This window comes from Melitaea cinxia, chromosome 5 (genome assembly GCF_905220565.1).
Source record: "Melitaea cinxia chromosome 5, ilMelCinx1.1, whole genome shotgun sequence".
NCBI lineage: Eukaryota > Metazoa > Arthropoda > Insecta > Lepidoptera > Nymphalidae > Melitaea > Melitaea cinxia.
In genome coordinates this window covers 17223555-17240611 of record NC_059398.1, presented here as the reverse complement: position 1 = coordinate 17240611, position 17057 = coordinate 17223555, and the positions used below count along the sequence as shown (strand labels likewise).

General features: G+C 33.5%; 1 protein-coding gene across 1 annotated transcript in view; it reads left to right on the top strand.

Moving 5' to 3' along the window:
* LOC123653898 (disintegrin and metalloproteinase domain-containing protein 11) overlaps positions 1-17057 on the top strand; it is a 272141-nt gene that overhangs the window by 236245 nt on the left and 18839 nt on the right. The window contains exons 14-17 of the mRNA XM_045589876.1: positions 892-1059; positions 1515-1819; positions 2697-2816; positions 3627-3804. Of these exons, the coding sequence (XP_045445832.1) occupies positions 892-1059; positions 1515-1819; positions 2697-2816; positions 3627-3804 (771 nt within the window). The remainder of the gene's footprint in view (positions 1-891; positions 1060-1514; positions 1820-2696; positions 2817-3626; positions 3805-17057) is intronic.

The window sequence follows — 17057 nt, the reverse complement described above, 5'->3', positions numbered from 1 at the left end:
CAGGTTGTTACAGGCGTCTATTGTGATCTACTCAGTTTATTTTCACTGAATTAAACCCTTAAAGACTTCGCAAAATGTTTCTTAATAATAAATAATATTAAATTTGGTGCTTTCGTTTGGAAATAAGACAGCGTACTTACATTTCGCCAATTCAATTTTGTTTATATAGATAACATTTAAATGATAACAATTGCCATCTAATTCTCGTTTTCTTTCCCTATGGTAAAAAATATCATAAACCTACTTACATCCTAAGATAATCATATCCTAATACCGACTTATGAGTGGCTATGAGATCTATGAGAATTTGGTCTGCAATTGTCCATGTTTCTACAGAGTAATAGGACATTTTTCCCATAAGGTTCTTCTCTATAATGGATAAATTTTCTTCTTCCATTTTATTTCAAACTTTCAAATGGTCAAGAATAAGTAAACGACTAAAATATGATTTATTAGACTTTTATAACTGGCAGTAAACTCACGTCTTAAAGTTTTTATTGCAGTCGTTTGAAAAATGTGCAATGTTAGATTATCACTGAAATTTTCCATTGGTTTATTTTTGTTTTAAAAGAGGTGGCAAACGAGTGGACGATTTACCTAATGATAAACGGATACCGTTACTTATAAATTTTAGCAAAATCAGAAGCATTACCAGCACATTGCTCACGCTATTCAGCGCTTTCAAAAGCCCTAGCTACCTTACTCACTGAAGAAAAACAACATTACTTGATAGCAGTATTATTTAGCTGTAATCTACTGCAAGTTTGAGGTACTTCCCCAGTCTCGAGTTAGTGTTCCAAATTTTAAGTGTAATGTTTTCTGCTCTCTCCTACCTTAATAATATGAGGGTACGAATTGGGTATACGAGTTTCAAGAGTTATTTTTTTACAGTTGGTGGTGCATCGTCAATGTGGTAATGGACGTCTGGATGAGGGTGAAGAGTGCGACTGTGGGACGATATCTGAGTGCCAGCACCTGAACCCATGCTGTGACCCCTTCACCTGCAGACTAACGAAAGAAGCGCAATGTGCTGAGGGAGAGTGCTGTGAACGATGTCAGGTATTGTGCCTTACATTTGTGCCATTAGAATATGGGTCTGAATAACAACATTTTTCATTGCCTCAATATTATATATTTTTTTGTTGATTATTTTATTTTGGCGTTTTCTGCGTCAGTTTCTTTTCGTGAAATATGCGTAACATCTATATTTAACCTTTAAGCATAATATTTTATTTCGTTATTTTTTTTTTACTTTTTGTTGTTTTCATTTAGTATATTTTGTTGGTACTAATATTAAATAAATAGAACTAGTTTTTAACATTACTTTGTATAAGATTACATTTAGAAAGATTTTTAAGTTTAAAATAAAGAAACTATTTAATCACACACTATTGCTGGTAGAAGCTCATTTTCTATTTTATTTTAATCCCTCTTCAATTTAGACATTATTTCCGATCAAAAACTAAATTCACTTAAAAAAAATTACATATTACTAATTAAATAAAATTCCACAGCTAAAGCCTCGAGGTATCGTTTGTCGAGAATCTACGAATGAGTGTGATCTAGAGGAAACGTGCACTGGCCTGTCCGGTTCCTGTCCCATTGACGCTTATCGGAAAAACGGTGAACCTTGCGAGTCAAGCAAAGGGTATTGCTTTGCTGGACAATGCCCCACGCTATCCAACCAGTGTGAGAAAATCTGGGGCACTGGTTCCAACGGAGCGGATAAGGAATGCTTTGAACAATTCAATTCTAAGGGCTCGGTGACAGGGCACTGTGGGAAGGACAATAATGGAAATTTTATGAAGTGTGATACAGAGTAAGTATTTTATAAATACTTTGATATATCATCATCATTTCGGCCTATCGCAGTCCATTATTAGACATAGGCCTCCACAAGTTCGCGCCAAAAATGGCGTGAACTCATGTGTGATCACGGTCCATAATCACCACGCTGGGCAGGTGGGTTGGTGACCACAGGACTGGCTTTGTCGCGCCGAAGAAGTTGCTGCCCGTCTTCGGCCTGTGTATTTCAAAGCCAGCAGTTGAATGGCTATCCCGCCATCGGTCGGCTTTTTAAGTTCCAAAGTGGTAGTGGAACTGTGTTATCCCTTAGTCGCCTCTTACGACACCCACGGGAAGAGAGGGGGTGGCTATATTCTTTAACCACGCAGCATTTTGATATATGACCTCATAAAAAAGTTCACATACGCCAGAAGTGAAACTTCTGAAAAGTCGTAGGAAGGTAGATCGTTGCGATTTCTTCTATCGACGATGATCACGGTCTCGTGAAAAAGGTCGTAAGCGCCATGCAAGACGCGTCACTTACACACTTACTTTGATCAGTAATGTATTCTATCTCATTACCTCCTGTACATTTATGTTTGTTTGTTTATCGTGATACATTTTCGTTTCATTGAGTTTCAAATTACAACGGATCCATCGAAGTTTCACTCTTAAAAAAACTACATAGGATTAGTCATTGTACAAAGTTTTGCCTTCGCTAAATTCTGTATAGTTTTGGTGACAGATCTAGACTAAAGTAAATTCCATGTAAACTTTAAAGTTTAGACATTACTACCCTTTGCGAATGCGCTGTAACATATTCAGATAAATCTACGAAAATATCCTGTAGATGATGTTACATATAATTCTAAATAGTTTATTCGCCGTGGTATAAAATATGATGTTTCCAGGAACGTGAAATGCGGATCGCTCCAGTGTCAGTCCGGTAACAGATACCCAGTGGTTCCAGGAATGGATGAGTACTACACGAGAACTATAATTACTATCAAAGGCAACGAATACGACTGCAAGTAAGTTTATCTTTTAATGGTTATGTTACTTTACAAAATTCGTAAGACAAAATCAGTTTTCTCGTATCACCTGCGCTCCAGAGAACTGGCTATATAGGTTCGCCATTGACACGTCAAAAGGGACATTATTCATAAAAATATTTTAAGTTTCCTATGACTACAACCATGATGCAACCATACCAAAATATCGGGAACTCTGACTAACTAAAGAGTAAGAGAAACAGGAGACAATAACTGACGATAAATACAGTAATTATCTGGTTATAAATCCTAATATTAAAAATTAATGACAATAAATTCTTCTATTAAATCTATATGTAAGCAATATACTGTTCTATTGATAAGATTCCACAGTCATTCCATTAATTCTTCTGTTAGTGAGCTGTCTTTAAAGGTTTACCAGTTAATAACATCAAAATTTTACAGTATTGCATTCCAATGACAACATTTAACACAAATTATGTTATGTTTTCGAAAAGTGAAAATTTAAAAAGTTCTCAATAAAAGAAGAAAATTGACAATGTTGCGAGATAATATAGAACCCTTTAGATATCAGTCTTACTTGCAGTTAAAGTTGATGAATTACATAACACAACTTCTTTCTTATATCAAGCTCTGCCTGGTAAATTGTCCAATGTGTCTGTAAGTGGTCAAAAATTAAACTAGTCCAGAAGAGAACGGTACAATTTGTTTAAAATTAATTCTTAAGCATTGCAATTAAGACTATAATTAGAAAATAATATTTTATACATGGAGACGATTCAATAATTTTGATATGAAAATATAGCCATAAACTCCCAAAAATTTCAGAGCGACAACAGGTTTACCAGAACACTCAGAAATCGGGCTCCTGGGTCTGGTGCGGGACGGGACCCCGTGTGGAGACAACCTGATCTGCGTCAACCAAACGTGCACCTCCATCTTTCCCTACATCGACCACACCAGGTGCCCAACCGACCACAACAATAACGAATGCTCTTCTAGAGGGGTGAGTAAATATCACATTATACTAATGTCATGTCAGAATGTCGTGAAATGTCCCTTATGATATACACAAGTAATAAAAACTAGTCTAAAATAATATCAACGTAAAAGTTGAGAGAGAGAGAGAAAGATGTTTACTGTGCAAACTACTAAAAAATAATTGATATACGAAAAATCTGTGAAAACTACTAAGAATAATTCATACTAAAATTTGTAAAAACTACTAAGGAATTGTTCACATAATACCTTCGGTCTAATTATTATAAAAAACTAAAGTGTATAAAGATTGACGATTGAAGGGATGAAAAATAATTTTTAGAAAACATTTACAACTGAAATGACCTTTTATAAGTATTTATATATATATTTTATAAGATATATCATTTTATCATTCTAGAAAATAAAACTACATAGTTATTGGAAAAATGACTATTTATATTGATTTGTTTTGCATTTGAGAGGATGTACTACGAACTATAATAACAACGTTTGCAGAGGATGTACCTCTGCAAACGTTACAATTCAGGATATCACAAAACGCATTCAGGAACTTTAAGTAGTATGAATATTAAACTTAAAATTTCGAAAGCTTTCAACAAATCACTTTTCCAAAGCGTCCATTAAGCTCCAGGTAGTGCAGCGTAAGTTTTAATTCAATATCATTTAATCGACCCGAGCCAGTTCGGTCCCATTTGTTATAACTTGTCCGATGCATTTTACTTTAAAACTGGGGTACGCTGTTCCAACGTTACATTATTATAGCGTAGATAGGTAATGGGATATCTAGATCTATTTGAGGGATGCATTTTATTTAACTAATTTATTTATTCACTTATTTCACTCTAACAAAATAACGCACACGTTGGCGCAACGGTCACAGCACTGGTTTGTGGCTGTTGCGCTGGTGATTGCGGGTTGGATCCCCGCACATGACAAACATTTGTATTGGCCAAAGAGATGTTTGCTGTGGTCTGGGTGTTTGTGCAATCCTTGTGGGTCTCCGCGAGCACGTTAAGTTGTCGGTCCCGGTATATATCTATCATGTACACCTGATAGCGATCGTTACTCATAGTAGGGAATATATATGGAGCAGCGTGGTGGATTAAGCTCTGATCCTTCTCCTGCATGGGGAATGAGGCCTATGCCCAGCAGTGGGATAGTTACAGGCTGAAGCGAGCGACTCTAACAAAATAGAAAAATTAAACTAAATAAAGAAAGTGCCAAAAGTGGACGCAACAATGAATTAATTAATACAATTTTTATTTTTCGCTACGTTTACATCTATTAGATGACTCGGAAATGCGTCTCACCCTTCGTGTTACCCCAACTTATTAGCTGTAACTTGTTATTTTCAACCAACCCGCCTGCCCAGCGTGGTGACTATAGGAAAAACACATGAGTTCACGTTATTTTAGGCGTAAACTTGTGGAGGCCTATGTCCAGCAGTGGACTGTACAGGCTGTAATGATGATGATGATGTTATTTTCAGGTGCCATTCCATGATTCATTTATGACATGAATTTTATTGTTGAATAGTTATTGAAACGTAAAAATAAAACGCAAATTAATATTAATACATCTGTATAAATAAACATTACAATTAACGTTTATTTGAGACATACACACTCCTTGTTACAGACACATAGCTTAAGCATAACTTAAAATTAATCATTTAATGTGTTGCTAAACCCTAAACTTAAGAACAGCTGGACCATTTTTTTTAATACTTTTTAAAAGGTTCTTAAGAATGTATGAAGATGGCATGAAGGTTAACTTCGTGCTTTTGACATTTTTTTTTATTATATAATGGGCTTACTCTTGACCCCAGTCTAGCTCTAGAACAGAGACGAGATCGAAGATGGAGCGAGCTCGCCCAGAAGAAGCCTATTCACTCGCGCTTTAAACATGTTGGTTAGGGTTAGGGTTGTATGAACTAGGAAATACAGACGCCGGCAGGGAATTCCACTCCTTGGCCGTGCACATTAAAAAAGATGATTCGAAACGCTTTGTACGACAATTTGTAAGACAAGATAGCAGTTGTCGGGTCAGCTAGTTTTATAAATAAATTTAGGTTACTGCGGTAGGACGCAATAGAATATATCCTGCTCAAAATCTAGAGCAGCCTGACTGGGGATATACCTCGACCTTACAGAATATTACAGTTAAATAATATTGCTTTAAGTGGTGTTATGTTCTTGTGGTGAGTAAGGTGACTAGAGCTCTTGGGTAAGGTCGACAACGCGCTTACGATGCTTCTTCTGTTGCAGACGTTTATAAGCTACGGTGATCGCTTCGCATCATGTGAGCCGTATGCTTGTTTGCCGACCTGATTATATAGAAAAAAAAGTTTGGTAGTCTACAGTAGCTTACCCAACGAACTTCGCACGCCAAATTTTTTATTAATTTTTTCTTAGCTTTTTATAAAAACCTTGTCTTGACAATAATAAATCGCTAATCGCTACATCCGGTGGCTTGTAATAGGTGTAGTTAATATCAAATAAATTGCTAGTCGCCATATCCTGTAACTTGTGAGAGGTTATAGTTCACCAATTAGCACCCAGTTACGTATTAGAGTTAGCGCTCGTTTAACATTAGGTCCGGCTTTTGAAACTTAGCTTGTTTATTTGGTAACGTTGGCGACGGTTTCACCTTTAACTTTATTCAGTTTAGATTTGAACTGATCTGCAAGTGTTTTGATTTTAATTTTAAAGGTCGTCGTATGTACATTATTATTGGATATCTATATATTAATATCTACGTGAAGCAAAAATTTTGTACCCCTTTTTACAAAAATTGCGCAGACTTATCTATACTAATATTATAAAGAGGTAAAGTTTCTAACTTTGTTTGTATGTAGGGGGTAATCTTCACAAATACTGATCCGAGCATGAAAATTGTTTCACTACCAGAAAGCTACACTATTCAAAAGTGATATAGGCTATATTTTATTGTGTTTTAACAAAAAAATCAGTGAAAAATCTTATATATAAAATTCTCGTGACACAATGTTAGTTACAATGTTTTTTATGAAACTTTGTGTACATATCGGGTAGGTCTGAGAATCGGCCAACATCTATTTTTCATACAGCTAAGGTATAAGGGGGGGGTTAAGGGGGGTTAATAACATATATGGCAAAACAACGTTTGCGAGGTCAGCTAGTAGTTTATACAGAGAAGGGGTGCACAATTCTAATATTTTTTTTGATTATGCAAAAAAAAACTATTATTTTAATGAAAATACATTACACAGACTACCATGTATTTGACACAGATACGCTATATGTTCTTTTGTTTATTGTTAAAGTCTATGGTTAAATTATGGTCGGATTTCGACCAGGTGGCAAATGCTAGCGCGACACCATCTCGCTCCACCCAGGCGGACGACTGCTCACACGTGGTGGTTTTTTTAGTCAGTAGGAATCTGACATAACCCTCTGGCGCCCCCGCGCTGGAGGATATCCATGATGGATTTTTCCCACCTAAAAAAAAGGTCGGATTTCGACCACTGGGCGACCACAACTTTATAATAATCACACGTCATGTATTTTGTATATGGAGTTTCGTTACATTTGCAATACGATCAAACTTTTTTTTATAATTGTTTTTGGTAGTGGGATCATTTGCCCAATGAAGGATATATTTTTACGAAAATCTGTTTCTGGTCTAGTATATCCTCATGGATCTCTCCACCTTTTATTTGAGTACACGTAAAGCCCTCTATTCATACTGTGACTAGAATCATGAGACTCCCGATGGCAATAGTTAATCACTCGATCGCTCGGTCACTTCAGTCTATCGCAGTCCGCTGGACGTAGGCTTCTCTATCCTTAATCATGAAAATATAATTATACGCCAACCTGCAGTGAAATTTATGGTGTATTAAGCTCCAAACCCTCTCCGGATTTTTATATAGACAGGAGTTTCAAGAGAATTACTCGTAAATTTTGTAGTTTTTGATGTTTTCAAAATAATAAAAAAATAATCTCCGAAATGTTATTAAACATATATTAACATATTAATTGTTAAAATTAGGAAAACAAAAATTCTTAAGAAAGTATATCTGAATTTATATTCTCACGGATTACACTGAGAAAGTAAATATCAAAAACATCTTCGACAGTACCTTAACATAAAAATAATATAATAAAAATTTGTAAATTCCAAAACACTCTTATAAAATAATAACGAAATCGCTATTTTGAAACAGAATTTTTAATTTTCTCTTATTTCTCGACATTTTACGGAATATTATTGATAATTTGTTGGATTTTTTTAAATATTCATTCAAATTACTGGAACTTGTACCTCTTGTATATTTATAAATTTACGTCAAAATCTTATAGAAGTTTAGGTTATTTTATGTTCACTGAGTTACTAGATACGAGGACCGACATCAAACCTCACAAATCGGATTGTGAAAGCTTGATACGTTTAAAACCACACCCTACTACGCACAGTAAAATCAAGATTTACCAATTGCTAAAATAAACTTAGCCTAGTCACTAATACGGGTGAAACGAGTAAGAATTAAAGACAATTATATTACTTACTGGAAATATATCTAGAATCACTAAAAGACTTAATTTAAAAAAAAAAGTAAACTTAATTACTAAAGTGTATAAAAATGATATTTGTTACAACCAAAAGACAAAATTCTATTTCTAATTAAAAAAAATCAACCGCTTAAATGTTTTCTAATGATTGCGAAGGTTTCTATAACTAACCTACAACGCCGCCAATCACATGAAATTATCCAGTCGTCTAAAACTATTCATCAAATAATAATCTTATTTAACTAAAAATATAATTAAACTTTCGGCTCCAATAATTATAACTGTAACGAATTAAATAAAACCGGTTCAAACTAGATTAAAGCAGTTACATCACGAATAAAACTACAGTGAGATGTGAATAGCAAATATCATCTCGACTTCGCAATCTAAACGTGTAGCGTTCATCTATATATTCAGATGAAATGGAACTTCGGAGAAATGAATTTGTCACATTCATGTTGAAATTATCTTCAAAGATGTTACTAAGTTTATTAACAAGATATTTACGGCTAATGTTACTATTTCCAATTTGTGGCGTAATATTTTAGTGCCTATAGTCATTCTGAACAAGTAAACATTATTAACTATAAAATATTTAAGCCTACTTATATTATACCTGACATTGGAGCATCGGAGCATTGGAACGGCGTAGTAGATTATACTCTAATCCTTCTCCTACATGGGGAAAGAGGCCTATTACCAGTGGGATATTACTGGCTAAAGCGTTATATTAGCTGTTTATATTTTTTACAATATTCTTAGCGATCTTTATTCAAATTGTAGTCTTTACTCCAAATTTCGGAGCCTCACTAAACTTAAACTCTTTGTTTTGAGCATTAAAAAAAAAGAAGGCAAATTTTTGGCTTACCAACGATTTCAAATTTTTTTTTATTTCGATAAAAAAACCTTTAAATATTACCATAAATATTAAGAATCAAACTTCTAATCTTAAAAAAAAATAATTGACAAATTTAAAATATCAATACCAAATAATTCAGTTCCTTCACAAACTCAGCGATGATTAAAACCACCGATTTTATCCACGTCAGTTAATAATATTCCAAAGCAGATCTCGATAATTGTCTACTAACTACAATCGGAGCAGTCCGAGACTAATTTGCAATAGTTACGAATTCCAATTACACTAACTTCGTTCCTAATCTGAGTCTACTCGTTATTGCTTCAGTTCTACCAATGGTTTATTTTGAAGAGGCCTTGATTGTAATCTGTTATTCATTATTTAAATCATATTTATTTATTTATACATATCTATAATAATTGTTGGACTTATATATTTTTAATATATAATATCTGTCTATATATGTACCTCATTTTCTCTACCTTCCTGCCTATATCGACAATATACCATTACCTCTGTCTTAAAGTTTCCGTGAAGAGATTGCTCTCTAGCAAATAAGCCCGCCTTTATTTTTTAAAAGAAGATTGATGACATTATCGACTGTCTTCTTTTGAATTGAATCTACTAGCATCAATGTTTTATTTCAATTTTCTGTTTTTGTTACATCATTCGACCTCGCTGAACAATTTCCTTATCTTCATCATTCTATGTCACTTTGACAAATCATCGTAAGCTTCAGATTTTCAAAAAATGACTCTAACACAAAAACTGCTAGTCAGGTCTTGCTGAAATGAAAATGGGACCACGCGACAAGTACCAGTATTCGGATAAAAAATAGTAATTATCAAAATCGGTACACACAATAAAAAGTTATGAGATAATACACATTAAAATATGTACTGACGAAATGAGAACATCGACCTTTTTTGAAGAAGACTAGGTGGTAACTCGTCACGTCCCACTGTTGGACGAAGATCATTCTGCTCCATTAATTCTTCATAAAAATTAAGCGGGTAAAATTGTCTTCTCCTGTCAATAATATGCGAGTTTTATCACGCTATTTTTTCTGTTTTTCCGAAGTCCATATCAATAGGTACTAGGTATTTGAACTTACAAATGTCAATGACAATCTTCTGAGTAAAATTTACTTTATTGAAACACTAAAATAGATCAACAGAAAAGTCAAAGGGACCAAAATTTGAAATCGCAAAGATTTTTCAAATGTAAACTTTTTATTATTTGATTATTATTTAAAAAAAGTTTAGCTCGCAAAGAAAAAGAAAACATTTCTAGAAAATCTTCACGTAAAATAAATTATAATACATTAATTCATATATTTTCTTACCGAATGTTATTTCACGTTTAACGTTATTCAAAAAGTTTCCACATAAATATTTATAATTGCCTCATCATCATCATGTTTAAGATAAACATAATTATAACTTGTTTATAGTATATAAAAGAAACTTGTGAGGAATTTATGCGTATCTAAGTTAATATGTAATTATATAGAAACCTTTTCGTTTGTATTAAATTACATAGTTTCATCTGAAGCTTTTATAAATGAGATATTTCTTTATCGGACCGACGATGGTAAATATTCGTTAATTGGTAAGATAGTTGCGGTGAAATTCGGTACGTAATATGGGTTTTCTTTCGCTTTGATACTTAAACAGTGTCAATGGAACTGTTTGTCCTTTTATGAAAACGTGATAAATACTGTTTATATTTTAGGATATTTTTCATTAAGATTCTTTCGCCTGTTTTTTTCTCTTCTAATTTTATTATAGCATTGTTTCTAGTACCTTTTCTATTTATTTATTTTCTAAAGTTATTTTTAATACTTTGCTAAATATTGTTATGAAATGAAAAATAAAGAAATTTGCGAAGACAATTAGATAATTTCAGGAAACATAATGACTTTTTAACCCACTTCAAAAAAGAAGGAGATTTATCAATTCGATCGTGTTGCGTTGGCGGATAACTTCGTCGTTTATTAACCGATTTTGCTGATTCTTTTTTTGTTGGAAAGAAGATATCCCCAAGATACTACCATGGTAAGGAAACCAGGATCTGATGATAGCATCTCAGAGAAATCAAGGGAACCGTCGAAAATCATAGTGACGACTAGTGCGTTTGTTAATTTGTTTTGTCTACTTAGATACGTTTTATTACATATCGATGTAATTGAAGTCGGTTTCTTTTGCGGAGAGTACAATGTATCTATCTTCAATGTATCTAAATAATAAAATCTGTTACCGTTTGAGTCAAGTATGTATAATTGTATCTATATAGTTATGTACATTATATTAAGATGTTAATATTCCTGCGAGAGCACTAACCGTTCAGTCTCTGATTATTATTACCTAAGCTATTATTAGACTAAATAGCCATCAGCGTAGTCGGTAATTAGACTTATAATTGCTCTATATTTCGGATTCTTTTTATCTCTACCATATGTAAAATACACTTTGTAAGATATAATATTCTCAATTATTGTATGATCTTAATGTAATTGAGTAAAATAAGCAATACGTTTTCGAAATATAACTTGTATGTTATTTTTATGATTAATTAGATTATCTTTCAATTTATTTATGTATTTAAAATTTTCCTTATACACATAAGAATGTACAATTGTACCTTTTACGAATATGTGTATCTTCTGAGTGATCTTTAAATTAATTCATTTTAAAAAATATTGTTTCAGAACTTTTGCCTGGGTGGGTTCAATTATTTTTATTTTAATCGAAAGGTGGTACGTTTCATGTGCACCCATTCAAATTTATTTGAGATCTAAGAAGTACTTTTCGATTTACATGTAATAATGCCTATTTGCTTGAATACTTTTCCTTGACGTACGTTGTATTATACCGCATAACTTTTCACTGTGTATAACGAGTTTGATGAATCTTATTTTAATCAAAAGCTGATGCTTGTCTTGTAGTCCCATTTAAGTTTGGTCGAGATATAATCGGTAATTTTTTGTAATCTTTGATGACGTATTTACGTGAATGTGCATACTCGCGATGCCATCTATCGGCATTCAGTAAAACTACTTTGGTTCGAACTAACGATCTACTATAACGTGGCTTATTTTTTATAAATAATTTTGATGATTCTTGTTTTAATCGAAAGTTTGTCTTGTGGTCCAATTTAAATTTTATCGATATCTGATGACTATTTTTTGAGTAATCTTTGATAACGCGGATTTACTAGACTGTTGCACCTTCTTGCGTTGTATTACTTGTCGATGTAATCGAAGTCGGTTTTTTGTCGTTTGCGAGCAAACATAATTATATAGATGTAATCCCACGCTATATAAATATATAATTTCCAATAAGATAGGAAATAATAATATAAAAAAGTAGCAAAAAAAAACCTTAAAGACACGAAAATTCAGCAATACAATTTCAATTCAAATTATAAATCAAAATAGACACGACCAAGTGTCACGAATTAGACGAGATTCACAACAACCTTGATTAAAGTAAAATAACATCAAAACCGAATTACCCAAGAGAAACATACATGCGTTTTCAAAGCAATTTCGAATAAGATTATCAATCCACTTTGTATTACTTGTGCTTCATTGTGTTGCGAGTTTGTTCGGTTTCAGTTTTATCGAACTTGTAGAGAGAGGGAGAGAGAGAGAGAGAGAGAGAATAGTCAAATGGTTTATTGAAATGTGTAAACTGTAGTCAGTTATATGATTATCAGACTATGTGACAGTATTTTCGTATTGCGAGTGATTGCTAAAGTTTACTGTTAGAGAGGATGTTTCTGATTTGTTTTATTGTTTATTGTTCTGTTCGGATATGACCGTGTTGTTGATTTGTTCAATTGATTTCGTATTTACTGATCTTGAATTAGACTTGTAGAAGTTTTTCTGGGTTCACTGATTTAAATAGTATTCTGTATAACTGTATTCGATTTTGATGTTTTATAATTACAATGTCAATATAATATTGATTTTAAGTAGTGTTTTGTTCTTTGGTAAGTAAGGTAACCAGAGCTCCTGGAGGTGAGCTGCGTTGATAGACAGGATAAGGATTGGCCATAGGCTTAAGATTCTCCTGATACCATAATACAACGCTTGTTTGCCATTCCAGCAATTAAAAATATTGATTCTAAATAAAACATCAATAATTTTAATGACATTTTCAATTCATAACTACAAATTTAGATTTGAATTAAGAAGAACCAAACCTTAAGCATTCAATTCATTTACGAATTTAACTCACACGCAAGATAAATAAATCAAAACTCTTTGAGGTCAACTCTCTATTTCTCACGGTCAAATGAATTTTAAATACAAATAATTCGAAAACGTCCACTCCTGTGGTTTCGGGACGCAAACTTCAAATGTTTCAAATTCACCTCGTCGGATATTTCACATCGCTAATGTGGAATGGCGGACATTTTTACGCTTCGAATAATAGTAAACGATAATGTTTTGCGATACCCGTTTAGTATTTCTATAAATTCATTCGTCTAATTAATGGATTAATGCTTTTGTGGTTAGTGTGTTTAATGAAATTAATATATTTACATAAATTAATTCGTTTTTAGCAACCGACAATCAGTTTTATTTTTTGGAGTTTACCAATCAGGAATCGTCTTTCATATAAGGCCCCCGGTATGAAAAATATATGAGCAGTAAAATCTGCTGAACGCATGACCTCGTTACGTTTCTCGTAACGCCGAAGCTCGAAACCCAAAAAGGCTCTGATAGACAACTACGTTTTGAACAATAGATGGCGTTATTTGGTTAGTCGATCTGAAGGAGTAAACTCCAATCGTGCGTTGGAACTGACACTCACATTTTTATGTAGATGACTCGTAATAATCTTATTGGTGTAAGAATGGTGATAGTTTTATTAATATCAAAAATCGTTTTACACATTCAATTACCCATAATTATATGTCTAAACGAAAGTTCAATCAGCGTCGAAGATCGCGGTTATTACGTTAGTTAGTTTAGTTGATAGGTTCTTATATTTTTTATAATTCTTTACGCAAAGTATTTTTCCTTGTGGAGCATACTTTTCCTTTTTCAAATAAAGCCACAGATCACAGTTGTTATTGTACACACCTAATAACTATCGTTACTCAGGGATGAGAAATAATCTGCCAACTCTCAATGGAACTGACTGGCAGATTAAGCTCAACCCCTCTTCTACATTGTGAATAACCCCCTGCAGCAAGAAACAATTACATGCCACTTCAGTACAGCTCAATCCAGTTGATACTCGCGGTTACGTATGTTTAGTTTTACCGTTTTTTATAAAAATGATTTTTTTTTTACTCATAGCTTCATTCTATAAACAAACTTTCTGTCGAAATGCAATCGTGAAATAATCCAAATTGATTGGTAACGTTTTTGACAAATCTCTTTAGATAATTTAGATTAACGTTAGTGACATCACAATATACGCAGGTATTTAACATCAGTCTACATTATTTAATTATATTATGATGTTAACACATCTTGCTAAAATTAACACGCTTTACAAAATAACTTATCTATTTAGTTAATATACATAACTTTTGGATAATTTGCAAGAAAATTGCCAAAGGCAGTAGACGCTCTCCTGAATATCGTTAAGGTGGCAACACAAACATTGTTAAAACTCAACACAAGTTGACACCTGTAACCGTGGATAATAATTCGTTTTACCCCGAGCTCGGGAGAGACCAAACAATTTAACTTGTTAAAAACTTGTTTAAATCTCGGAAACTTACATCTGGCGTTTGAAACAAACTGAAGCGTATCGGAGTTAAAACAGATTGTCATTATATAAGGTTAGAGTATAGCTGCCAATAATGTTGTGCATAATTTTTAAATATTATTTAATTTTAAATTTTTTAATAATTTATATTCCGACCGTCACTTCTGAATCAATCTGTTAAAGGGGCTTAACCCAAAACGCCTAAGTAACAATGAATCAATGTGGTCACGCTTTACCCTATAAAGAAGTTTGAATTCTGTACCAGGAATCCGAGAGCACACACGACTCTAAAAGTACAAAATACTATTTTATTTATACCAGTAAGTCAGCAAATAAGCGTAAGTACGGCTCACCTGATGGTAAACGAATACCGTAGCCTTAGACGCTTGCAACGCCGGAAACATCGCCAGCGCGTTTCCAACTCTACTAATCCCCCCAGGAGCTCTGGTCACCTTACACAGCACAGGAAAACAGCACTGCTCGAAAGCAGTGATTTTAGCTGTGATCTTTCTTAATGTCGAGGTACTTGGAAGCAAATCACTAGTCGGGTTGTTCTAGATTTTAAGCAAGGTATTAACTTCCAATGCTGGGCCTCTATTACTATTAATGTGATGTATTAGATTCTTTATCTACCATTCTACTCCCCAGGGGATACACATCTTACTATTTCTCCTGAGAGACGCAGGTTATTTCTCAATGTGTTGCTCCAATGCCGAAAATAAGATGAATTTTTAAACAAATTTAGCAACAAGAAATTCCCTAAGGGTAACCCGTATTTGAACAGGCATTTGAAGGTTAAATATGTGGTCCCAGGAGGTCATCACGGTTTTCTTTTTATGGAACTATTTTAACATACTTGTGTTATATTCAATAGATTTATTCGACAACTTTCACAAGTAAATAATCTAATCACATAAATTCAAATTGTAATAAATGTTCGATTTATAACGCACTAGAATAAAACAAAATAACCTCTTTTAAAACTTTTACCTCATTTTAAACACATACAACCTCCTTCGTGTATTCTCCATCGAAATTGACGTTGACGAAGTTATCTGTGCTACGTTTGCACTATTCAATGTCATTAAACCAAATAAATGAAACATCCAAATTAATTTCACGATTGTGTCGTATATTATTATAAAATTAATTTTATTTGAAACGAATGCTCATTATGCATTAAATCGCTCACAAACACCCCGGTGTGCTGGAGCATTCATCCGTGAACTGCCGGCGAGGACGTACAATTAACCGTAATTATCGCTATGCTATCGTTTACGTAGTTTCAACAATTGAGCGATTTAGAATGAAACAGTTTGAACCCTGTCAATATTTTACTGCCACCACTTCTTTATATAGAAAGAGGCTTGGAGATTAATCCTAGTCACCCCTCTAATACAGATTTAGTTCCTTACTATTTAAGTTTGAACGATATCAATATCCCACAATAGGGCTAAGCTTTTCCATGAAGAAAAAGGTATGGAGCTTATCTACCACGCTGTTCTACTGTGAAAAGGAGGATAATTTCCTTACAATGAATAACAATCCATACGTCCATGATAAAAAAAATTGACCTATAGCTTTATATACTGTCCGAGATACGCTAGACAAACCCAAACAGACACACCAAAAAAGATACACCCAAATCATTTTATGCTGCTATACCGATATGAATTGGAACTTCAGAAATAAACCTAAGATTAGTGGATCCATGATATGATATCCTGATGTGATATCCTGCGTCAGTAGTAAGATCATTGTCCGATGTTTGAGACGAATGCTTACATCATACAAATATGATAATTAATTTAAGTAAAGGTAAACATGTGATTCAAAGCCGGCCCAGTCAACTGTATATCGTCCAGTGGTTCAACGTTGTGTTCAGCCACTCAGCTAATTGACATTTAGGCTTTTGGTTCAGTGGCGTTATTCAAAGAACGGGTCTGGCCGTGCAAATGAATGACTATTTCAACTAGTTAACTGTGACTTACATTTAATAACTAGATGGCCTCGGATTGTGTTACGTCATATATGAATAGTTAACCTTTTCATATAGTAGTAATGTTATATAAATGGGCTACCTTTCTTTCGCGATATCCCAGTTATGTCCAAA